At 43.6% G+C, this 26,414-nt stretch overlaps 1 protein-coding gene across 2 annotated transcripts in view; it reads right to left on the minus strand.

The window, feature by feature from the left end:
* The window catches only part of VPS13B (vacuolar protein sorting 13 homolog B), a 572,358-nt gene that overhangs the window by 179,212 nt on the left and 366,732 nt on the right, over positions 1-26,414 (minus strand). For both annotated transcript variants that reach the window (XM_060243442.1, XM_060243444.1), the window contains exon 33: positions 21,574-21,717. In XM_060243442.1, coding sequence (XP_060099425.1) covers positions 21,574-21,717 — 144 coding nt within the window. The remainder of the gene's footprint in view (positions 1-21,573; positions 21,718-26,414) is intronic.

The following is a 26,414-nucleotide window of genomic DNA, read 5'->3' on the forward strand; positions in this document are numbered from 1 at the left end:
ATCTCCACACCCAAATATTTTACCTTGGAGGTAACTTCACAGCCCGTTAGTCTCTGCAATTCTTGTTGCTTATTTATTTGCATATTTTTACATAGAAGTTTTGATTTTTCTTTATTAATACATAGTCCCGCCAACTTCCCATATTCTTGTATTTTGGCTAACAACAAAGGTGTGACTTGTATGGGGTTTTCATTTATAAACATTATATCATCTGCAAATGCTCTGTATTTGTAAGTAAATCCTTTTATTTTTAATCCTTCTATTTCTTTATCTTCTTGGATCTGATCAGTAATATTTCAAGAGTCATTATAAACAACAGTGGAGAAAGTGGACAATCTTGTCTTGTACCTTTAGAGTAATTATCATATCTTCTGTAAGATCAGCATTTATACATTACCTTGCACGTTGTTCAGTATATATTGCTTTTATCATTCTTATAAAGCTTTCTCCCAGCTCCATTTTCTCCATTACTGCAAACATAAAATCCCAATTTAAATTGTCAAATGCTTTCTCTGCGTCTGCAAAGAATAATGCTACTTCCTTTTCTAGATGTCTTTCATAATATTCTACAATATTTACAACAGTTCTGATATTGTCTCTTATTTGCCTTTTGGGAAGAAACCCCGCTTGATCTTCCTTTATAAAATTTATCAAATGTTGTTTAAGCCGTTCTGCCAAGATTCTTGCATATATTTTATAGTCATTGTTTAATAGCAAAATTGGTCTGTAATTTTTTACATTCGTGACATCTCTATCTTCCTTTGGTATCAACGAAATAACAGCTTCCTTCCATGTATTTAGTATTTTCCCTTTTATTCTTATCATGTTCATCAACTTCTGCAATTTCGGTATTAACTCATCTTTAAAGGTTTTAAAATATTTAGCTGTATATCCATCTGGCCCAGGTGCCTTTCCATTTTTCATTGCATTAATTGCTGCTTCAACTTCTATTTTTTCAATTGGATCATTCAAAACTTTTCACATATTTTCTGTTAAGGGTTCTATTTTTATCTTTTGTAGATACTCACCCATCTTTTCATTCTTTATTTTAACACCTTTAAACAACTTGGCATAATACTTAAAAATTCTCTTTTTATTCCCTCTTGGTTAACCACCTCTCTTACATCTACCACAATTTTATTAATAATTTTATTTTCTCTCTTTTTCTTCAGTTGCCATGCCAAATACTTTCCAGGTTTGTTTGCACCCTCAAAAGATTTCTGCTGCAGTCTTTTCAAATTCCATTCCAATTCTTTATTTAACAAATGTCTCATTTGCATTTGTAATATAGTAATTTCCCTTGTAATTTTCTTTTTCCCCTGGCCTTTTTCTCAACTCCCCTTCTTTTTTCTTTATTTCATTTTGAATGTCCAACAGCTGTTTTTCTTTTGTTCTCTTATCTTTATTATTCAAAGTGATCAATATTCCTCTCATTACTGTTTTGTAGGCATCCCAGACCGTCTGAAATTCTATATTCTCTTTGTCATTCATTTGAAAGAAAGCTTTAGTTTCATTTTCTAGGTATGTCACTATTTCTTTATTCTGTAGTAAATCTTCATTCAATCTCCATCTTCTCAACTTCTTAGACAATTTTGTAATCCACATTATTGGGTTATGGTCAGCCCCAATTTTAGGTAAAATCTCTATTTTCCTTGTTATAAGACCTAAATCTTTAGTGCCCCACAACATGTCAATTCTGGAAAAAGTTTTATGTCTTGCTGATAAAAAGGTATAGTCCCGCACTTTAGGGTTGAATTTCCTCCATATGTCCTCCAAATTTTCTTGTTTGACCAATTCAAAAAAAGACTTTGGCAATTTTCCTTCTTTGTTATTATTTCCCCCCCCCCCAGACCTATCCAATGAGTTCTTAATTGTTCCATTAAAGTCTCCCATTATCAAAACTTGGTCATAAGTCAGTTCATCATGTTGTTGTATAATGTCTTTTCAAAAAGCATCCTTTGCACCATTAGGTGCATACAGTCCCAATAACAACGGGGTTTTTTTGCATTTAATATTATTTCTACTGCTACAAATCTTCTATCTTTATCTTTAAACACTAATTTTGGTTCCAATTCTTGTTTAATATAAAAAATCACTCCCCTTTTCTTCTGTTCAGCCAATGAAAAAAAATTCTAACCCCAATTGTTTATTCCATAAAAATTTGTAATCCTTTTGTTTAATGTGTACTTCTTGTAAACAAACTATATTACAATTTTATTTTTTAATCCAATGAAACGTTGCCCTCCTTTTCTGTGGTGAATTTAGTCCATTTACATTCCAAGACAATGATTTGTAATCCATCATGGTGCAAATTCTTTATGTTCTTCATAAAATCTACGCAGTTCCTGTGCATTTGTAATTGTGATTCTTTTCCCCTGAAGTTCAAAGCTCAAACCTTCAGGTATTATCCATCTAAACCTCATTTCATTGTCCCGTAATTTTTCTGTCAGTTTTTTATATGTTCTTCTATCATTTATCACTTGCTTTGGCAACTCCTTCATAATTCTTACTCTGCTGCCTCCCACTATCAATGTCTTTTCAAAGTTTTTATTCATTATCTTTCCCACTATTTCTTTTGTTGTGTATCTTGGGAATTTTTTTTTTTCATAGAGTTCACTCTATACATATAGACATATATATTTTTAGTCTCTTCAGGATCTTCCTCTAAAAATTCTGCAATTATTTTTATTATATATTCTTTCAAGTCACCATCTTCCTTTTTAGGTACCCCCTCAGACATATCTGAGTCTCCATCAATTTGCAGTCATGGATTGTCATTTTTTCTTGTATTTTCAACAAGGTGGAGTCATGTACTTTCATTCTCCCTTCTACCCCCTGCACTTTCTTAGATGTTTCCTCTGTCTCCTTTCTGAGATCCTCCATATCTTTTTTAATCTCTTCTATAATTTCTTTTTTTGATGCAGTTATCTTGACCTTGGGGGCCAGTATCAGTGGCACCCCGTCAAGAGCCGGCAGCTGGACCCCTCCCCTTGGACCACCCCGGCTCAGATAGAAAACCTCCATCTTCGGAGGTTCTATGCTTATTTATTGCATAGTCTTCTGAAGACAAGGGTTTTACAAACATTTTAAAACCCTTACAAACATTTTAAAATAAATTTAACATTGACTTCCAAACTAAATAACATAAATTGTTCAATTTACTATCAGTTCACTTTTGAGTTATTGTTTAAATAGACAAGACATCTCACATATAAGCTGTGTTTAAATATTCTAAATTTTTCATACGTTTGTGTGAACATGCATATGTAGTGCTGGTTGTCTAAAAATATCTTCCAGTTTCAGAATCTACTGGTTATTATAGCATTATTTTTAAATGCAGTGAAAAACTCCTTAGACCACAGGCAGAAGATGCTTCTGAAATGAATCCATTACATATGCCTAAAACCTTTTTACTTTTATTTTAATGATGGTTATGTAATAGTATTATTAAAGTAATGTTTCCATTCTGTACTACAGTCATTTAAAAACTCTCATCTAAATATCTCCAGCCAATCATGAGCTCATTTTTCACATCACAAATTATGGAACAAGTCACAAGCATGAAACCACTGTGTCAAAGTGCCAATCACAGTTACTCCATCATAGTGGTGTTTGACTCAATTTTAACACTCCTGTTAAAAATTAAGTTTTTCCTTAGAAACAAACATCTTGCAGCATGAGCATTGGTTCTGCCTTCCTATAATAGAATTATAGTGAAAAGGTTAATTCAATTCTCCTTCTATTGGATTTTTTAAAGTGTACATTTCAAAGCAAATATGAAAAGAACCCCTGTAAGCACACTGTACCCAACCTAAGTACACTTAACACCCATTAAAATCCAGTGTAATTTTCCTTCCAAAATGTGGTTTAAGAGCCCAATCTGAAGACTAGTCCAAGGGCAGTTATCCCAGGATAATTATCGTCCAACTTGATTCAGGGCCAAATTACATATAGCGTGGGAAAGAGTATAACCAGACCTCCTGATGTTTTCTTTAATATTAAGAAATAGCTACAGAAGGAAGGGAGGAATTAGATCAAGACTTCAGTACTGGGGCAGTTTACCAACAGAAATAACTTCCTGTAGATAACATAAGACACAGTACCTGGATCACTGGTTGTACAGCAGTGCAAGCTCTCAAGTGAGTTCAATTATTGTCTCAATCTACTATTGTTATACTGCAGGAGCAGAAAGCTCACCGTGCACAACACTAGATTAGATTAGATGAGCCCAACAAGAGCTCATTTGCATATTAGGTCACACACCCTGACATCACCATTGTTTTACACAGGGCTTTCTTTTGTAGAAAAAGCCAGCAGGAACTCATGTGCTTATTGGGCCACACCCCCTGATGCCAATCCAGCCGGAAATGTGATTCTGTGCCTTCCTGCTCAGAAAAAGTCCTGGCTATGTCTATCTTTTGGGACTGTCTAGGGAAACACCTATAAGTACATGTCATCACTTTCTCACATAAGATTTAATTAAAGTACTGCATAGCATGTTGTAATTATATCTATGGTTGTACAACATTAAAAACAAGGTCTCTCACAAGCAGTGTTCCCTCTAAACTGAGTTAGCATGAGCTAGCTCACAGATTTTTAGCCACCAGCTCACACATTTTTTGTCTTAGCTCAGGAAGGATGACCTCAGAGCACAATAATTTATGCAGTAGCTCACAACTTTAATGCCAGTAGCTCACAAAACAATTTTTGCTCACAGGACTCTGCAGCTTAGAGGGAACATTGCTCACAAGTAGCGTTCTACGGTAAATGTAACATGAACTTCATTCAAAACTCATAACCACAAGGAGGAGTGCAAGGCACACATCATAATAGAGAAAGGCAATTATTTTGAATCCAAAATAATGCTTTCCCCATAACCTCTCTTGTAACCAATATACCCATGATGCAGCAAGCAGCTGGAAAGGAAAAATATACCCTTCTGATAATAGCTTACATATCTTTACACAGCATGATCTGTGCCCAATATGAGAAAGTATCTCTTTTTCCAAGAACAGAATAATCCAATACTTCTCCTCTTACCTGGGCATCTAGAAGCAGCAGTGGCTCCCAAAATGCCTCAACTTGAAACAGCTAATAACAATTTGCCTGACTCAAAGAAAGCCGAAGTTCACTCACTGTAACTTTGTACCTTCGATTCCCCAAATTATTTCTTCTGTGTCTTTGATCAGGGGACCAGACAGGGCAGAGGAGAGATGTCCCATGTTGCCATTTTATTCTGGTTTAAACTTTTCTGCATCTCAAGAGATACAACTCTCAACAATTCAGCTGGTCTCGGGATGAAGCAATGCATCATCCCCTCCACAGGCAAACTGATACAAACCACATAAATGCTTTTTGGCATTTTTATTTTACAGATGAGCAACATGTGGAAAAGTCTAGAATAAAGATATTTAGATGAGGGAATATACAACATAAGAAACCAATTATTCTATTGGAATTATCTTATTAAAAGTTCTATAATTGTTAATTCAGTTGTGGATGCTGTACATATAAATATAGTGAATTAATGAGGGCATCAGAAGTTATGTTGATGCAGAATCTTCCTTGGGAACAGAACAGAATAAGATTTCATATAATGTAGTGTGTACAATTTTTTTTTTAATTAAAAATAACACAACTAGTCTCCAAATCTGTGGTAATGTGAAAAAGCAATAGTAGAAACACAAAAATCAGAGGGTAGAACTTCAAAGTCAATTATCATGGCTAATTACAAAGGCAAAAGCTAAAGACATAGTTTTGCAATATTTTCTACAAAATGCGCTGTCACAGTGAAAGGAAGCAGCCTTGATTTCTACTACTGACTGAGGGAAAAAAATGAAGAAAAGTTTGCAGGGGAAACTACTTGGGATGAAGCACAGTTGGTCAATAACTTATAAGTATGTCAGGATAATGTGAAAAGCTGCCAGATCTCAATTTAATTCACTCTTTCTTATTAATATTATTTCATTTGTTTGTTCATTTGTTAACATACAGTATCTTTGTTGTACAAATAGTGGTATTTAAATGGTTTAAATAAAGAAATATTTTCCCATTTCAACCGTATAAAGAAGCAACTTTCACCTTCCAAGGACAACCTCTTCCAGAGCTATGGCTGACCATGTAAACTGTTGTCTGTTTGGTTGCCTGAAATATGTGGTTGCTGTCTTCACAGAATTCTGTGAGTCACTCTCCTGCTCCACATTGCATGAGAAGACAGCCCCAGCCGAGGTGGCATGAAGCTTTCAGCTCCTGCTGTCCCAGCTGATCCTGGGCTGGCCTGAGTTTAAACCAAGCTACAAGAGAAGCCAGCCCCAGCTGAGGTGGCAAGGTGGCAAACAGCCTGGAGTCCTTCCGTGACGGGTTTGTGCGATGAAGGCAGAAAAACAATGCCCGCTTCACGTCCAGGGCATGCAGACGACGTTCCGAGTCGTCAGCCGGCAACGGAAAATAAACCGGCAGGAAAATCTCCGAGTTGAGATGGAAAGGCGAAATCACCTTGGGCAAAAACATGACATCAGGACGGAGCATCACCCCGTCCGCAGAGTAGATCAGGTAGGGGGCGTCGCACCATAGCGCCGCCAGCTCCCCCACCCTCCTGGCAGATGTAATGGCCACCAGGAAAGCCGTCTTCCAGGCCAGGAGGTGAGGGGAACAAGAGGCCAGTGCTCAAAGGGCTTCCCCATCAGCGCCCTAAGCACTAGAGGCAAATCCCATGCTGGGGCACCACGGGGTACAGCCTCGTCATGCCCTTAAGGAACCTTTTGGTGTCCGGGTGCATAAAGACCGAACGGCCATCAATCTGAGCATGCTGTGAGGAGACGGCCGCCAAATAAACGCGCACCGACGACTGAGCCAGACCTTTGTCAAGCAGAGCAATCAGGAAGTCGAAAATCACCGGCAGGCCCGCCATTTCAGGCCGTGATATACGCCTCGCTGCAAACTCTACAAACTTCGCCCACTTAGAAGCATATGACTTCCTCGCAGAGAACTTCCTGGAGTTCATCATGACGAACTGAGCCCTCTCGGAGACCCGGGGGGTCCCAGCCACCAAGCAGTCAGCCGAAGATGAGGAACATCGTGGTGCAGGACCTGACCCTGATGGGAAAGCAATAGGCCCGGGACCTGAGGAAACTGATGAAACGTCCCGTTGGATAGGCGTAGGACCAATGGAAACCAGTGCTGCCTCAGCCACCATGGCATCACCAGGATCCCCTGTGGACGCTCCCTTAGGAGTTTCTGCACCACCTTGGTGAGCAGTGGAATGGGTGGAAAGAGGTACACTGTGTGGAAAGTCCAGGGTACCAGGAGGCCATCCCCGAGTGCCAACGGGTCCGCTTCCCCCCTGCAACAGAACAGTTTGCACTTCGCGTTGTGCCGTATGGCGAAAATGTCCAGCACCGGGGTCCCCCACTTGTAGAAGACCGGACTCAGGAACTTCCAGTTCAGCTCCCACTCGTGGAACAGGGTCCCCCCACGACTGAGGAAGTCCGCCTGCACATTCATCTCCCCTGGAAGATGGGCTGCACGAATGAAGACCCCCAGCGACCTGCACAACTCCCAAATTCTCAAGGCTAGGTGGCAAAGTCTGCGGGATACCGTGCCGCCTTGCCTGTTGATGTACGCCATGGCGGTGGTGTTGTCGGTCATCACAGCCACCGACTTGCCCCTTAGGAGAGGCTGAAACGACTGAATGGCGTGAAAAATGGCCAGCAGCTCCAAAAAACTGCTGGGCATGTTGGCTCGGCCACCGGTCTCCCATGCACACGCCCCCCCCATGTGGGCTCCTCAGCCCCACAAGGATGTGTCCATCGTGAGGGAGGGCGCTGGTCTGTGGAAAGGCGCCCCCTCCACCAAGCGCTGTTTCCGCCCCCACCAGTCCAGAGATGCCAAGACGTCCGGCGGCACCGTCAGCAGGCGAGAATGTGGTTCGAGATTGCATTTGAAATTCCATAAGAACCAGAGCTGCAGAGTCCGCATCCTCAACCTCGCAAATGGGATCACTGCCATCGTGGCTGCCATAAGCCCCAGAAGGTGCTGAACCTTCCGCGCGGAGACTGTAGGATTCCGCTGGAAAGCCCCGACCATCTGGACAATGGCGTGCACCCGATCCGGAGGAAGAAACGCCCTGCACTCCCGTGTGTCCAATATCGCCCCGATGAATTGCACCCGCTGGGCAGGTTGGAGATGGGACTTTTTCAGATTCATCTGAAGCCCCAACTCGTCCACCAGGGCTAGGGTGACTGCTATGTGCTGCACCAACGACTCCCTTGTCTCCGCCACCAGGAGCCAGTCGTCTATGTACGGGAAGAGTGTTATTCCCTGCAGCCGCAGGTGGGCGGCAATCACCACCATAGTCTTGGTGAACACCCTCGGAGCCGTGCACAACCCGAAAGGCGGGGCCCTGTATTGGAAGTGTTCGTCCCTGACGGTGAAGCGCAGGAACTGCCGGTGGAAGGGATGGATTGAGATGTGAAAATACGCATCTTTCAGGTCGAGCGTGGCCATCCAATCTCCCCGCCCCAGAAGAGGAAGGATGTATGGTAGAGTGGTCATCCTGAACTTGTCGCATCTTACGAACGCATTCAGAGCCCGCAAATCCATGATGGGCCGAAGTCCCCCATCCCTCTTCGGGACTGCAAAGTACCGGCAGTAGAAACCGCGTCACAGTTGGTTCGTGGGGACCTTTTCAATGGCCTGCTTGAGGAGGAGGGAGCAAACCTCCTCCCGAAGGGTCTGTGAAGGAGCGGTAGAGATGAAAGTCGGGGTGGGAGGGGGGTCGCAGAATTTTATTCCATAACCCCGCCGGATTATGGAAAGCACCCAATGGTCCGAAGTGATACGGGCCCAGGCAGGGAAAAAACTGGCAAGGCGGATAAGGTCTGAGTCCACAGGGCCAACCAAAGGTGGGAGGCAGTCAAAGACCCTGTTTGTGCTGCTTTGTGCCCTTCTGCCTAGGTGTCTGGGCAGAAGGAGGAGTGTCATGGGTGCTGGGGACCCTGTAGAGGAAGTTGAGCCTGCAGCAGAAACTGTGCCCCTGCCACCTGCACCAGTGCCCCTGCCTCCTGCTGGAGAAGATCCCAGCCCCCCTGCCTCGCCCTCTCGGGTGGCGCGTGTGTGTGACCGCCTCCGTCAGGACCTCAGGGATCGGAGGAGGGCGGCACGCTCACAAGCAAGACGCTCCCTGAGCCCTGAGTTTTGAGAGGATTCTGGCCCTTCTAAGAGCAAGGATGCTTGAGTTGCAACAGGATCCTGGCTGCCTCTCTGAGCCAGCAATTAGCCCAAATGGGCAACAGCCAGCAGAGGGCTATATAGCTGTAGGCTTTGGGAGGAGGCTTTGTGGAAGCAACTAGTCATCTACCTGACGTCCTAGCATCCACTTCGGCTTTTGACTTTGGACCTCCTGACCTTGGCTTGACTTCTGGACCCCCTGACTACGGCTTCTGAACCTCTGACCTACGATACCTGGACAACGATTTGGCTTTGGCACCTTGGACACTCTTGCTCACCGGTTACAGACCTTGGACTGCCCCTGGACTTCGCCTGGCCTGGCCCCAGCTCGTGACAGATTGCTTCCACCCACACAAACACCCATTCCACAGGATGGATGCTGAAGCAAGTGGAACCGCAGGACTACTGGCTGCCCTCCAAGCCCAGGTACAGCAGCTGACACAGGCAGTAGTGCACTTGCAGCAACAGCCTGCAGCCAGTGCTCCAGCCAAGTGCCCAGTTCCCCCACCTGACAGATTTGGGGGTGCTGTGGAAGAATTTCCTGCGTTCCTGGCACAGTGTCAGCTGTACTTTGAACGAAGAGCACGGGACTTCCCCAATGACAAGACGAAGGTGTGTTTTATCATTAGTCTGTTAAAGGGGCAGGCGGCCAAGTGGGCCACACCCCTACTGGTTGGGTCCTCTCCCCTACTGACTGATTACCAGGGGTTTGAGGCCCACCTGTCTGCTGCCTTCTCCAACCCAGTCCAAGCAGCCACAGCCAACCGGAAAATCAGGGCCCTGAAACAAGGCCAGTCCTCGGTGGCTCAGTATGCCACCGAATTCAAGCTCCTGGCCCAAGACTTGGCGTGGAATGAGGCTGCTCAGATGGACCAGTTTACCGAGGGGTTGGCAGAGGAAGTCCTGGACGAACTGGCCAGGGTGGAGCGGCCCCCCACGCTCCAGGAACTTATCACCCTCTGCCTCCGCATCGATGGCCGCCTGGAAAGTCGCCGCCAAGCCAAGACCCGAGGGCGCCAGCTCTCTGCGCCATGCCACTTGGCTCCTCTCCCATCCCCAGCTAGTACCAGAGACGAGGGTGAGCCTATGCAGCTTGGAGCTGCTCGACCCCGCCTGACTCCAGAAGAAAAGGCCAGACGCCGCACGCAGAACCTGTGTCTCTACTGCGGCACGGCAGGCCACTATGCCTCTGGCTGCCCTGCTAAACATCGAATACCCAGACCTACATTGCCACCGCCGCCAAAAGGCCAGCCCCAGGCGTAAGTGGACCCTCCAGCCTGGGGCGACTAGCTGGGTCCTCCGAACAACAGGCTGATACCCCAGGCCCGTTCCTGCTACCAGTCAAACTCCATCTGCCCGATGGACGCTGGCTGTTCGTGTATGCCATGCTGGACTTGGGAGCGGCCCACTGTTTCGTAGATGCCGCCTTTGTAAAGCAGCACCAGATCCCAGTGCAGCCAAAAGAGATTCCACCGCTGGTGGAGGCTATTGACGGGCGCCTCCTCCGTTCTGGCCCCGTCACCCAGGAGATCTGTCCCATCACCTTCCACGTCCAGCAGCACCAAGAACAGCTGCAGTTTGATGTCGCCCGCATGCCTCGCTTCCCGCTGATTCTAGGCCTTTCCTGGCTGAAGCTGCACAACCCCATCGTGGACTGGGCTCAGCAAGAACTACGCTTCCGAGACCCATGCCCCCATCTGACTCCTCCCACCACTCTAGCAGCCGGCATCCCGAGTGGTGGTCCTCAGCTCCCTCAGAAGTATGCAGATTTCGCCGATGTCTTTGAAGAGACAGGAGCAGATCAGCTTCCCCCTCACCGACCCTATGACTGTGCCATTGATTTGGTACCTGGGGCACCACTCCCGGTGGGGCGTCTGTACCCAATGTCAGAGCCTGAGTTGGCAGCTTTGCGAGACTACCTGGACAAGAACCTGAAGCGCGGATTCATCCGACCCTCAACTTCTCCCCTGTCTGCTCCAGTCCTCTTCGTGAAGAAGAAAAGCGGGGAGCTCCGGCTGTGCAATGACTACCGGGCCCTGAACAAGATCACCATCCGCGACCGGTACCCTCTACCACTGATCCCTGAACTCTTGGATCGTTTAAAGGGGGCCCAAATCTACACCAAGCTGGACCTCCGCGGAGCGTACAATTTGGTGCGCATACGGCCCGGAGACGAATGGAAGACCGCGTTTGGGACCCGATACGGGCAGTACGAGCACCTGGTGATGCCCTTCGGATTGACCAACGCCCCCGCTGTCTTCCAGAGGTTCATGAATGATGTATTCCGGGACCTGCTCGACCGCTTCGCGATCATATACCTGGATGACATTCTAATTTACTCCCGCAATCCTGCCCAGCATGCCGAGCACGTCCGCCAGGTCCTACAGCGCCTACGCGCCCATGGCCTCTACGCCAAGCTGGAGAAGTGCGACTTTGACCTGCGCTCCGTCGAGTTCCTTGGTCACATTGTGTCACCACAGGGAATCCTCATGGACCCGAAAAAGGTGGAAGCGGTCCTGACCTGGCAGTCCCAGATTCCTAGAGGTTTTAATACTTTTATCCAGCTCTTGCAGGATTGAATCTGTATTTGAGCTGAAGAGGCCCGTGCCATCGAATGGAAGGTCCTCCACATAGGCCTGCGTATCCTGCTGGAGCGCAGTAGATCGAAGCCAGGAGTGTCTAGGGAGAGAGATGGCCGTGGTCAACGCTTTGGCACACGTTTCCCCTGAGTGCTTGGCAGAGTTGAGTTGCTGCTTTGCCAAGATCATGCCCTCCTTCTGTAGTTTTCGTAGGGCGGTCTTGCTCTGCTCCGGAAGGGAACCCATGATGGTAGAGACTTGGTCCCACAGGGCGTATTGATACCTGCCCATGCAAGCTGCATAGTTTGCGAACTTTACCCCCAAGGAACCCGCAGAGTACAGCCTTTTGCCCATCGCATCTAGCTTCCTGCCCTCCTTGTCGGGGGGCGTGGAATGGGTCTTTTTTGCCTTCGAGGACGACGACACCACTACCGAATTTGGCTTGGGATGGACATAGAGGAACTCGGCCGATGACTCTTGGATCCTGTACATATGGTCCAGCCTGTGGGAGGACACAGGCGTGGACGCTGGCTTGTCCCAGGAGGACTTGGCGGTCTGCAGCATAATGTTGGTGAGTGGCAGCGCTACAGCAGTGGAGGTATCTTGTTGGACAATGTCAAAGACTGTGTCCGTGACGATCGGCTGTGGTTGGACCGTCGGGAGGGAAAGCGTTTGTGCCATCCGTTTAATCTGATCACCGTAAGACTTAAGGTCTTCCGACGGCGAAATGGGCTGCTCCTCCAAGGTCTTCACAGGAGGCGATGGCTCATCATGTGACGAGGTCTCTCTTTCAGGCGATGAACCCTCTAAGGACCTGAGAGACTCAGACTGCTGAAGCGGCTTCGGAGACACCGGTGCGGCCGGGGTGGACTTGACCTTTACCGACGGGGTGCTCTGATCAGACTCCCTCCGACGCACCTCCGGGGGCTTCGACACCAACGGAGCCTGCTTCAGGGTACGAAAAGGCGTACGGGACCGATACGAAGTCTCCGACGCCTGGTCCCAGTCCATCTGACGTGGTGGAAGCCACGGGTAGGGTGGCTGCATGGGGTAGGCTCCGTACAAGTACTGCCACTGCCATTGGTCCCATGGGATCTGGGCTGCAGCTCTGCATGGCGAGCGGTCCCCTTCTCTGTAGCGAGGAGAGCGGCTGCTTGAAGAGCGATCCCGATGTCGATCTCGCGCCCGAGCCGATGGGCTGCTCGTGCGCGGAGTAAGTCGACCGAGCGGGCTTCGATCGGTATCGACACGTTGGGCCGGTTCGATCTCCGAGTCCGAGTCCAAAATAACAAGCTGGGTCGACCTCGATTCCAGCGGGGTGCTCGGCTGGCGGACCGGGGAAGCGAAAAGCTTGAGCAGTGGAATGACTGGAGCCGTCGGATCCGATGGAGACACCGGGGCCGACTGCGTCGCCGATTTGCCGTGTCTCTGCTTCTTGGCCTTCTTCCCTTTGTCTGCAGGCGCCCCTTTGTCCTCCTTATGCCGTTTAGCTAGCACTGAGGACTCCGAAGTCAAAGCCGAGCCCGATCGTTTCCGAGGGCGATCGGCATCGGAAAAAGCCTGGTCGGTATCGACCGGTTTCGATGCCGACTGGTCCGACTGACCAGTCGGCTGTTCAGCCTGCTCCGGCGATAGTCGACGCGAGGAAAGTGCCTGCTCCATCAGCGCCACCGCAAGTCGAGCCGCCCTGTTCTTCCTAGTTTGCCGCGAAAACTTGGCACAATGGACACAGGAATCAGGCCGATGTTGCTCGCCCAGGCACAGCAAACACAAGGCGTGCCGGTCTGGAGGGGCAATTTTACTCCCGCACAAGGAGCAGCGGCGAAAAAATCCCCACCGTCTTTCCATACGAGGAACGATAGCAGCGGGAAAAAACAAAAGTAGGGAGAGGGGGCCCCGCAGGGCGGGAAAATAAAAACCTCGCTCTCCCGCAACGAACAACTATCTATCTAACAGCTAACTATAACTATACTAACTATACTACAACTATTTAACTACCTGAGGGACCGTCTTTCCCCATACGAACCCCAGAGAGCACTGAGGTCAGTCGGGAAAAATCTAATGACCATCCCCGGGCCGAAGGAGATAAAATATCAGAGCACCAGAGCACGGGCATTCTCGATTGCGGCTCCTACTCTGTGGAACCGACTCCCCGAGGAGGTGCGGGCCCTGCGGAACCTTGAGCAGTTCCGCAGGGCCTGCAAGACCGTCCTTTTCAAATTTGCACACCCGGACTGTTAGGAAGATCAGAAATTAAGGAGCCGCCAATGCGGTTGAAGAACTATACCGCAGAATAACTGTATTTATTGAACTGGTTTTTAATGTTATTAAGTTTATTGTTGATGTTTTATATTGTTAAACTTAAAGGTTTTATTATTATTATTGTATGTTTTTATAAAATGTTGTTAGCCGCCCTGAGCCTGCTGAGGTGGGGAGGGCGGGATAGAAATAAAATTTATTATTTATTATTATTATTATATTATTAACTAACAATAGCAAAAATACAAAGTTCACCGACTGTAGCAAAAAAGATCGACTGATCAGTGCGGTGGTCAGAAGAGAACTGGCGGGATGTCCGCTCCCGTCCCAGTGAGCGTGCGCAGTGGGGCTTCGGGGCATGCGCACTGGGACATCGGCGCGGAAATCCGCAGCTTTTGAAGTTTACCCATCAAGATCGGCGCTGGCGCCTACTCCCATCAGTGTGATGCACAGAGACCACGAAGAAGATCTATTATAATAATCAATGTAAAGAAACAGAGCAAAAACACAGCAAAAAACCCCAAACCAGTAGGTAGAATACCAGGTTTTTATATCCTGCTTTCCCCTACACTCAGGAATCTCAAAGTGGCTTACAACCAGGAGTCTCAAAGTGGCTTACAATCACGTTCTCTTCCTCTCCCCGCAACAGGCACCTTGTGAGGTAGGTGAGGCTGAGAGATCCTGAGGACTGTGGCTGGCCCAAGGTCACCCAGGAGGCTTCATGTGGAGAGATGGGGAATCAAACTCAGTCTTCCGAATTTAGAGTTTGCTAACTCCTAAAAAGGAGCCCCGTGGCGCAGAGTGGTAAGCTGCAGTACTGCAGTCCAAGCTCTGCTCACAACCTGAGTTCAATCCCAGCAGAAGCTAGGTTCAGATAGCCGGGTCAAGGTTGACTCAGTTTTCCATCCTTCCGAGGTCAGTAAAATGAATACCCAGCTTGCTGGGGGTAAAGTGTAGATGACTGGGGAAGGCAGTGGCAAACCACCCCATAACAAAAAGTCTGCCGTAAAAACATCATGAAAATGCAACATCACCCCAGAGTTGGAAATTACCAGTGTTTGCACAGGGGCCTACCTTTAACTCCTAAAAAGAACAAGAGCTCTGTTCTGTGAGCACCTCGCCCACTCCTCCAGACAAGACCCCCTAGGGTAGTAGTGTCCCCCTTTTACTTTGGATTTAGTTATTTTAATAGGTATTCCCTTTTACAGCCTAAGTGTCAAGGGGTTCTGAAACTTGGTGAGTCTCATAAACGCACGTTGGTATAGCCATGATATTAGAAAATCTCAGGGATAAAGAGGAAGGGTGTGTGGAATTAGAAACTGATTAAGTGCAATCTTCCCCAGTTCAGTGGCATATTGTTCCCAATAACAAAAGACTTTTACTATTGAAGATATCGCTCAATAACCTTACATATCTCAGAGGTGTCTGCTGAGTCCAAGGAAGTTGCAATTTATTAATTAATATTCAGTTCCTCTTTTTCCCTTTTTCACTCAATCAAGAAGGACACTCAAGTCATTAATTTATGCTTTATCCTGTTCAGGGCTCTTTTTTTGTAGAAAAAACTCAACAGGAACTCATTTGCATATTAGGCTACATCCCTTGACATCACCATTGTTTTAAACAGGGCTTTTTCTACAAAAGAGTCCAGCAGGAACTCATAAAATCAGAGTTGGAAGGGACCTCCAGGGTCATCTAGTCCAACCCACTGCACAATGCAAGAAATTCATAAATACCTCCCCCTAATTTACGGGATCCTCATCTGCATAGTAGGCCACCTTCCCAGATGCAAAGCCAGCCAGAACTGTGTTCTTGCTCAAAAAAAGGACGCATCCTGTTTCAGGAGCTATACTGGCTCACCAAAGTTTTTGTGCCAATGCAGATCTGGCTCAATTCAAACTAATTAAAATGTTAATCATGTTTGCCTCAGCCAGGCTCCTTGTGTCCATGCAGATTTAATCACAATAGCCTAATCAAAATAGCTGAAGCTGCTCAATGGTTATTTATTTCAGCAAATGATTGGCAGCTTTCTCCAGGAAGTGTAGCACCCCAAGCACAAGGTTCAGGGTGGCAACTTTGATTATCAGAATTCAAAGGATGGCTCTGATAGTGATTATGCAAGTATCAACATGCAGATATGGTAGAACTACAATCTAATAAAAATTTGGAGGGAAGTTTTCAACCAAAGGAATGTTGGTCATTCTATATATTCTCCCAATTAATACAGATAAGCTAGTGGCAGAGATTCCTGCTAAAATTCTGCTTCCTTTTCTGTGCTTCTATTTTATGTCTGTAGAACAATTAGAAGTTTTATACGATGATTTCTGCTAATTTTTTAAAAGTCAGTTTGCGACATCTGCCAATAATTCAGCTGCCATTTGGCAACTTCTTAAAATTGCCTTCCCACACCAGCTGCTCAGCGTGTTTAGCTATTTTCCTTACACCACTCTGCCACATATATGGGTCCTTCATTTCAAGATGCCTCACAGTGCCATCAGAAGGAAAACTGCTAGCACTGTGGAGACAACCCATGAGATAAGGGTAAGAAACTGCATTTAACAGCCATTTTGCAGCAACTTTTGGTAGGCTCTTGTAGATCATAGTGTCGATTTTAAGAAAATTAAGTAAATCAAAATTATTTTAATTATAAACAATGGCAATGCTGTTTAAATAATGGGCCTATGATTTTTTTTTTTTTAAAATGGGTTTCTTAACGCATCAATATTCCATGAAGCTTTAAAAATTCTGATTAAGCAGCTGACCTAATATTTGAGTGCTTTACAATATAATATCGAATAGTTATAAACTGTTCATAGTCTAAAACCAGCTATTTGAAATGTAAGTTTAAAAAAGGACATAATCCACTGAGCAACTACCCTAAGCTTCTGATGTTATAACAAGATTTATTCAGTTCAAGCATAAAACAAAGATCCATCACATTTCATCCAGTGTCTTGATAGACCTTGAAAAAGAATGGCTAGAACATTAATCTCTTTTAGACCGTTATACCAAATTTAGAAAGAAATGAAAGAAATACAACCCTAACAACAAAGAGGTCTGTTTCAGATAACCAAATAACACTGAGACCAATGCTGCATTTAACACTCACATTAGAATGGCTGTGATCCTAAAGGTTTAAGTTCCTGAACACATAGAAAAATAAATACAAATAACCAGGGCTTTTTTTCTGGAAAAAAAAACAAATGTTAGTCTGGATCCAGACCACTGAATACAGAGTTTTATACAGTAGTAATGAGTACCAAGATACTTTGAAGTATTTTATTTCTAGTATGTGATTCAGTTGACCCTGAACAACCTAATAATTTGAGAGTCTCTTTAAAAAATGTTGACAGTTAAAAATTGTAGGAACTACAATAGAAAGATTATTGGAAAGCCCAGAATGATACCCAAGGACAGCTTGCTATAGCACAAGCCCAAAGAAAATGACAACAGAATACTACTGATGGTATACAGCTCTCAACTCAAGCTAGTTAAACATATTTTAATGACCTACAATCCATGCTGGATAGTGGCACTTGCCTCACACAGGCACTGGAGGGTCGACCTTTTCTTACAGTCACACTGCTAACTTAAAACAACTTATTGTCTGCAATGATCAATTACTTAACAGTAACATGGATTCTGGTATCAAGGCCTACAACAAACCAAGATGCCAACTTTGCTTTCATATAGATCCTTGCAACACCATCACTGGACCCAGCAACATCAGTCATACTATCTCAGGTTCATACACATGCTCATCCTCTAATGTGATTTATTTCATCATGTGTCAGCAGTGCCCTTCCACCCTCTACAAACAGGTCAGTCCCTATGACAAAGAATAAATGGACATAAGTCTGACATTAGAAACCACAACATTCAAAAACCAGTGGGAGAACATTTTAATTTTTCAGGATATTCAGTTGCAGACTTAAAAGTAGCAGTTCTCTTACAAAGGAATTTCAAAGGGAGACAAGAAAGAGAGACCACTGAATTGCAACTGATACTGAAGCTCAAAACAGTGCATCCTCCTGGACTGAACTGAGACCTAGGTTTCCTGTCTCATTACCAATGCTGATTTCTTCACGCCTGCCACCCCTCTGAATATCATACCTAACTGAATCATCGCTGCTACTGTCTTTCAGTATCTGCAATTATTCCACTCTCCAAGATATAAGGACAGATGGACTCACATTCTAGCTGTATCTGAAGAAATTGGCAGTAACTCATGAAAGATCATACCCTGTCACAAGTTATGTTAGTCTTTAAGGTGCTACTGGGCTCTTACTCTTTTCAACTACAACAAACAGACTAACACAGCTACCCATCTTGATGCAGCATAATCTGCTATAAAGGGTTCCTGATCTTGTCACTAAAAATTCTAGTCTAAAAGTCGGTATCTGAGATCTAGTAAAGTGAAGCTCCCCCCCCCCCCCGTTTATATCCTGCAAGTATTTTCAGATTTATGACTTCTCTTTTCCATTAGTCATTTCTTAGACTATATGTGTAAACACACACACATACACACACTCTCCTTCAAAACCCTTGATCATAAATCATCCAAAATTCCTGAATATTTTTGTTGTTTTCCTTTGAACACTGAGATTGTGGGTGCTTTAAAGGGATGCCTGCTGGAGGAGGTGTTTGCAGCTCAGATAACAGAAGATGGTCCTTCTTAACGGGTGATGGAAATGTGAGGGAGATTCTAATGGGAGCTAGAAAACCTATGACCTGTATTTTTTATTCTTTATTTTTTGCCTTTCTGGCTCCTCATTCCTCAGGGAAATGAACCCATGGCTGTAAAGGGGAGCAACAGGAAAACAAAATCCTCCTTCTGGCATATAATATGTATATCTCCCACGAAACTAACAATACTACTGGAGACCAAAGCAATGACATAAATAATCGCTATGCCTAAATAATTTCTTTAAGTACTCATGATGATGAACTCATTTTGATTGTTCAGCACAGGACCTGTTTAAAGGTGAATCACCAGGAAGCCTGGATCCCAATATTCTGACAACGAATGTCTCTCTTTTGCTGTATTGTGGCTTTTGTGAACTCATCTGCCAAGGCAATGATTGCAGCACGTTTTGTAGCAAATCAGGAGTTAGCCATGCTAGATGTTAATGGACAGATATAATGTTGTTTCTGATGCCCAAAGGATGTTTGATTCTTCAAAAGGTTAATCATGGGATCAAAAAAATCAATATTCTGTGCTGTAGTTCATGAATACCCTGAGATTGGAGTCTTTCAGTGTACGCAACAAGCACTTCATGTTCTTTTATAAACTATGATGGGCTTTTAGAATGCATCTTTAACTCATATGAGTTACTGCCAGTGAGCTATTACCACTGTCAGCCATTTTAGTGATTTTCAGGTTTCTCCTCTGTACAATCTGTTCTTTGTATAATGTAATCATATTTTTGTATCATTATGTTATTTGATTATTCTATATTATTTTTTGCAATAAAAATATTAGTATACCTCTTCCTGGTTTGTTTAACACAACTGAATTATATACTGGAAATGAAGCACTTGGGAGTATCTTGAGGGGTCCTATACGGATCATGCAATATACCTTTGTACTGAAACCTATCTTATCGAATGAATATATCCTACATTAAAGGCATTCAATCTATTCTGTTTGCAAGCTCCATGAAAGCTTTGTGCTTTGTCAGTTTACCAGGGCTCAATGTTTCTACACTATAATCTCTCAAACAATATGTGTTTTACTTCAATAGGTCTACAGTAATCAACAAAATGAATCAAAAGAGCAAAGGACATTGTCAAGATATAATAAAGTACTATGCAAATAATTCTAAAAATGATTTTCATTGTCAGGTTTGCCTGCTCTACAGCCAAAGTGCATAATTTTTGAGCAATGCATCCCTAAATTAAAATTCTGGGCACACATTCAATGTTATGATTTTATCCATTCCACTAAGGATGGGAAACAGTGCCTTGTAAGTTATTTATTGCAAATATTCCCATAGTATACTTATTCTCAAAACTGACTTCCAAAAGAGGCCCTTCTCCTTGCATAATATCCAAGAAAAAGTGTACTGTATGTCTTGTTTAGTATTTCAACAATAATGAGAAGATTGTTCTTCTGTGTTAAAGGCGTAAATGCCTCCCACAGCAACTTCCTGTCAGAAATTGATATGTAGGTTGTAATTGTTCAGTTTAATCAACTTCACTTGGTAGGAACACAGATTAACCCCATAATCCTAAATCAATTCCAAATTGTTGTGAATACTGTAGCACTGAATGTAAGTGTGTGTCTGACCAATCTGTCTGACCAGAGGAGGCAGCTTGGGACAGTGCTTTTTAACATCCAAAGCATGTAAAAACCTCTCTGCTTCTGAGGAAGATGAAAACAAGATCTCAGCTGAAATATAATCAAGGTAACTGATATTGTTAATTTGAGGGAAATGGAAGGCCTGAGCCCTTAAAAAAACAAGCAAGAGAGAGGAGTTCTGTAACACTGCTGCAGCGGACAAAAAAGAACTGAGCAGGAAGTTGCAAATCTCCCTCCTTGGGCACATGTGGTTGGAGATGCATTTCTCAGTTCTTTTTTGAGCATAAAAACTAGCTCTATGAATTTCTGTTCTGCTCAGGTGCAAAGCTCCATCAGTGTGATGCTCAGAGACTATGAAGAATATTATAGTTAGTCTTATTATTGGAATTATCATTTATTTATGCTCCACTTTTCTCTCCACTGGGCCCCCAAAGCTGCTGACATCATTCTCCTCTTCTCCATTTTATCCTCCCAACAATCCTTAAAGGTAGGTTAGGCTGAGAGTGTGTGACTGATCCAAGGTGACCCAGCAAGCTTGCATACAGGCCCAACGCTATGGGTTCTGCTGTGCCCCTCCCCCCCAGCTCCCTTTTGGAATTTTCTTTAGTACACACGTGGCACATCGTGCAGGGCAGCGTGGGGGAGAGAGCGACAGGTGGTGCACTAAAATGCTGCTGCACTGCCGCTTTCCTCCTGTACCGCCTGGCCACTTTCAAGGCAAAAGCAGCCGCTGTGTTCTTTGGAGGCTTCCTTGGAAGCCTCCGAAAAGTGCAGTGTTTTAGTGGTGCCTGGCTGCTTTTGGGTTGAAGGTGCTGCTTCTAAGGAAGCCTCCAAAGTTTGGGGCGGCCAAGCAGTGAAAGTAAGGGAGCGCCCTAGGAAGCCACCTATCCCGCCTACTCCTACGCACAGGCCCTGCTTGCGTAACAGAGTAGTGCTTTGAACCTGGGTCACCCAGATCCTACTCCTGCACTCTAACCACTACACCACAATGGCTTTCATGCTACACATTGACTCTCAAGTTACAAGTATGTGTAAGGTAAGCCTACACTTCATGGGAATTAATTGACATGGGGATGCTATTTTCAGAGGCATCCTTCACAGTGTGTGTAATATATAATTCTCTCCAAAGTATGCTGACAAAATTTAAGTGATGTAAAGAAAATAGCAATATAAATTGCAACAGTGCTGAAAGAAAGCTGAATATGTTACCTCAGCAGCTTTACTAGACGGTTCCAAAGCAACCATATTAGCTTGTATTAATTGCTGTAGAAGTTGTACTTGAGCCACACTGAGGAAGAAGTCCAGGCTTGTTGTCATATTCACTTCCAAAGAATGGCCACAAACTAAAATCTCCTGTGAAAAACAAGTTTATAAAGCATAGTGAATGGATAACAGCTGTTTCTAGGAAATTATGTAATTTTCTTTTTTAACCAAGCATCACTTTAGTCTATTATATTTTCTAAACTGGGACTATTAACGTTTTCTTATCTTTTCAGGCAAAAAAAAAATGTACTGTGCACCGTCTGTAAAAGGAAATCAGGTGGGGGAGTGGTGGGATAAAATACCAAAATGCTTCCAACAGGATATTTGATGATTAAGATACATTTCGTTTGTTTCATGTGTGAGGTCCTGTTTCTTCGTTGCATCAAATTCAGAGCTGTCAGGGCCCTTTTTTTCATTTTCTTGGCTGGGGACTCCACTTGCTCTTTTTTCCAGTTCTTACGGAAAGATACACATTTTGGAAAAAGAAACTAATCTTGGTTTATAAAGAAACTGTGTATTGCAACTCAAGCTTACTTGATTTGGAACTGATTGTAAACCACAGTTGACATCTTGGCAGTGCAATAGTTAGAGTTTGAAGGCCATTATTCAATGGCTGCTATTACACATAAAACAAAACAACAACAAAAACTTTTGAGAATTGTTGGCAATTTTGGAAATGGAAAGCAGATCCCTCCCTCCCCCCACCTCAGCTTTGCTTACTAAGCAAAAACTTATCCCGTTTTTTCATGAAGAACATGTGCATATGTATTCAAGTTCTTGGTAATCTATAGTGGTGCTCTCCTTTCTTCACTAATTGTCACCAAGAGAACAGATTCATGGAGAACCTGACCAGCCAAGACATTTGCATTCTTCAATATAAACAAGTAAAATCTATGTTTCTTTTCACTGAATGCTCTTCTCTACAGCTCAGCAATTCATTTAATATTTTTTTCTGGATTTATAGTTCTGCATATTTGCAGTAGAAATGTGTGGACCACAGCTCAGTAGCAGAGAACATGTTTTGAATGTATATGCCTCAGGTTGTGACTTCGTTACTTAAAGGATCTAATAGATCAAAGTTAGATTTCTGTTCTACCCAGATTAAGAGCCTAAAGCCAGATCAGAACCAATCTGGAATAAAGATTACTTGTAGTATGGCTTCAGCAAGAAGCAGAATCAAGGCACACATATCCTCGCCAACCCCCCACCCCCATCTTCTCCAATGGAAATTAGCAAATAGTTCTGACTCACTGCTGGGTTGCTTCAGGATGTTCATCAAAAAGAGTCAAGATATCATTTCTAGCTTTGGATTATGGTGACTGTTACTCAGAGATATCTATGCGAAGTTCTGTTTAGTAAAATGGACTCTTTAAAAATTATACTGGCTGTGCAAAATAAGATTACCTATGAGGCATTCCATGCAGGCTAACCAGGCTAACTTGCTGACAAGAACAGCCATTATCTGGGCAGATGATGCAAGGGTTCGGCAGATGCTGGCTATGTGGAACACTGCATGGATGCATTTTTCTTACATGATTGGAGTTAAAGCAGATCCCAGGTTTTAAATTCAAGCTGACATAACTTTTGGTTTAAGGATATAGCCTTTTTGGTTGTAGGCATCCTGTTTACTGAACTACCACTACCTTACTAGTTCATTTAATGTCACGTAAATTACACTGCTGTCTGATGGTTTCTTTTTTAAAAATTTAAAAAAACTGTGCTTTGTTATGGTTTTGGTTTCAGTGTGCTTTGACAGATATTTGCAACCTGCCACAGAACTTGTCTTGGAAGTTGGAGTAAATTATTTGAATCATACAAATAAATGCACAAGTCTACCAAGGCCATGAGATCTTATATCAAGTCAGTCAATCCACAGACAGCCACACTGTAATTACCATCAACCAAAAGAGTGGCATCTATTTTCAGCCCTGGCATGAGACTTCTACCTTAGAAAGGTTCACAGCTTACCCATTCCTTTGGAGGTGGATGTTTCAAGGTAGGAACCAAGTGCAAACCACAAGCCCCACTGGGCAAGGGCTTTGCTCTCCTTCCTGAAACAGGGAGGAGGTACTACACTGAGCAACAGTACTCAGTAGAGCCACAGCTGGTATGTCAAAGAGCCACATACAGCTCCTGGGCCACTGAATATCACTGTATTAGCGCATTCTGTATTCGGGGACAGAAATGCATCTCCCTGGAAAGCATGATGCACACATTTTTGAAATGGTTTGGCAGGCTGGACCACAATCGCATTCCAGTATTTTGCTCCATTTAAAAAACAGTTCTGCCAAAGCATGACTATATTCTATTTGCTGTCTTCTATACTTTATGTGGTAAGCCAAATCCTGAGGGTCTCTCATTGGTGTATGAATCACTATGCTGCTTTATCTTTCAGTGGAGGTGAATTAATCATTTGTAATAAATGCTTGACTGAAGTCATGTGCATTCAGAGTTTGCACCAGTTCAGTTGTTTGCAGTGTCCCAAATATTTCCATTTATTTCACTCATAAATGGGGGGGGGTTGCTTTTAAATTTTTTGCATCTCATATGCTGCTCTCAAGCATCAGATGGTGGAGGTAAGTTAGAGGAAAAAAGAAACAACAGTATACTTTGAATAGTCATCCCAGTGGGGAGGGGAAAACTGCATGCAAAGGGAAAAAGGGCCTTGAGAGAATAGCTAAATTGACTCTTATTCAGCAGCTGCAAGAAATTTTTAAAAAGAAAACCCAGGTCAAGCATGAAATACCTGAGAAACTGCAGATATCTGAACTACTACAATCTTTGACTGCATTAGGCTATATCCAGGCATTCAGAAGCATTTGTTGTAAATGATTATTCCACTAATTACAGACTAATTTGACCAATGCACAGCTATCAGCCAAGAAGGGGAGTTTTGAAAACTGTAATTTAAAGGGAATAATTATATATTGCTTCCTAGAAGTGTATGGGTACAGGAAGATGAAGGATTATAGCATCATCATGATAAACACAAGCTCTAGCTGACAACTACAGTAGAATTAAAAATGAAATATATATTGGAAAACAGATTTTAAGAAGAAAAAACCAGTGGAGGTGGATTAATCATTTGTAACAAATGCTTGACTGAAGTCATATGCATTCAGAGTTTGCACCAGTTCAGTTATTTGCAGTGTCCCAAATATTTCAATTCATTTCATTCATAAACTGAGGTTTTTTGCTTTTAAATTTCTTGCATCTCATAAGTAACAGCCAATCCAGTTGTTCTCTCAAGACCCTTCTTTGTTTTGCTTACCACTTTCCCCTTCTCACTATGAAGAGGTGACCATTTGAAGTGTAGTGTCATGTCTCCCCCCTCCCCACTCACCTTGTAAAAAGCCTTTTGAAGAGAGGGTAATCCTAGCTATCTTGAAGGAGGTAGCTGTGAAATCCCTCCCGAAGAAGATACTTCTGGATTTGAATAACGTAAATAACTATCATTTTCTGGCCAATATTCCATTGCTAGGCAAGATGCTCAAGTTGAAGAGACAGATTATGCAGACCCATTTCAGTCTAAAGATCATTCAAGAGGTTAGAATGAGATACCACGAATATGACATTCTAACAGCTGAGTCAGATGAGGCTGTGAAAGTTTTTTTGGGGGGAAACTTTGATAAAGTAATGGGGACCAATGAAAGCCAATAAATTATAATTCAGTCCAGAGAAGTCTGAATACTACTGGTCAGTAGTAAAGCTATTTAGTAAATGAGAAGCCAGTATGTATTGGAGAAGGCTGCAGTCTCACTGAAAAGAAAAAGTTCATAGTTAGGGGGTACTACTGATTCCTCACTCACACTTGGAGGCTCAGATCTCCTCTGTGATATGTAGTGTCTTTTAACAGCTTTGACGGATATGCCACTGCAGTTCCTTGAAAGGTGTGATTTGGCTATGCTCATCTGTGCTCGAATCACATCAATGTTTGATTTACTTGACATGGCTCTGCTTTTGAAAACTGTCTGCAAACATTACGTGGTCCAAAACATGGCAGCCAGGTTGCTATCAAGAATGAATACTGTGCTTGTATCTCCTCTGTGCTAAAAGTCTGAACTAGCTGCCTACTTGTTACAGACACAAATAAAAATGCTAGTGCTGAGCTCAGGACTGAAGAACCTGAAGGACTACCTTTACCTATACTGTCCAGCTTACCAGATAAGGTCATCATCTCAAGCCCTGCCTTCAGTATCCAGCTCACAGTGGTAGATGGCAAATGGAGACAAGACTTTCTTTCCCTGGAATTCCTCTGTTTGTAGCTCATCTATTTACCCATGCTTTTAACTGGAGTTTTATTCCAGTTTTTCTCATTTTATTAATCCTAATCTGTTTTCCATGTCTGTTGATTTTTTTTTAAACTGCTTTCATGATCAAGGTTGTTTTATGCTGCTTGGTTTTGACATTTGCTGATTTTAAACATTTACTGTTTTACTGCAGGTTGATTAATCCTGTTGAATTATTTAAAAAATTCTATATATTGCTTAAATTTGCATTTATTAGTTTTTTGTTTTTGTTTGCTACTTCAAGCAGCTATTTAGGGAGATCAGAATATAAACATGCTAAATAAAATTAAACTGAGTAAAATGTAATGAGCCATTTAAGTTACAAACCGAGTGGGTGTTTCTTAGGTTAAAATGACAGATTTAAGAAACACTAGACAAAAGTAAATCCACACACAGATCATCCTTGCTGCTCTGGAAACTGAATGCTGCTGACCAAAACCAAGGAATCTGTGCAGTTTCTACCTCAATGTACATAGGACAAAGTGCATTTCTGTTCCA

This window comes from Heteronotia binoei, chromosome 7 (genome assembly GCF_032191835.1).
Source record: "Heteronotia binoei isolate CCM8104 ecotype False Entrance Well chromosome 7, APGP_CSIRO_Hbin_v1, whole genome shotgun sequence".
NCBI classification, from domain to species: Eukaryota; Metazoa; Chordata; class Lepidosauria; order Squamata; family Gekkonidae; genus Heteronotia; species Heteronotia binoei.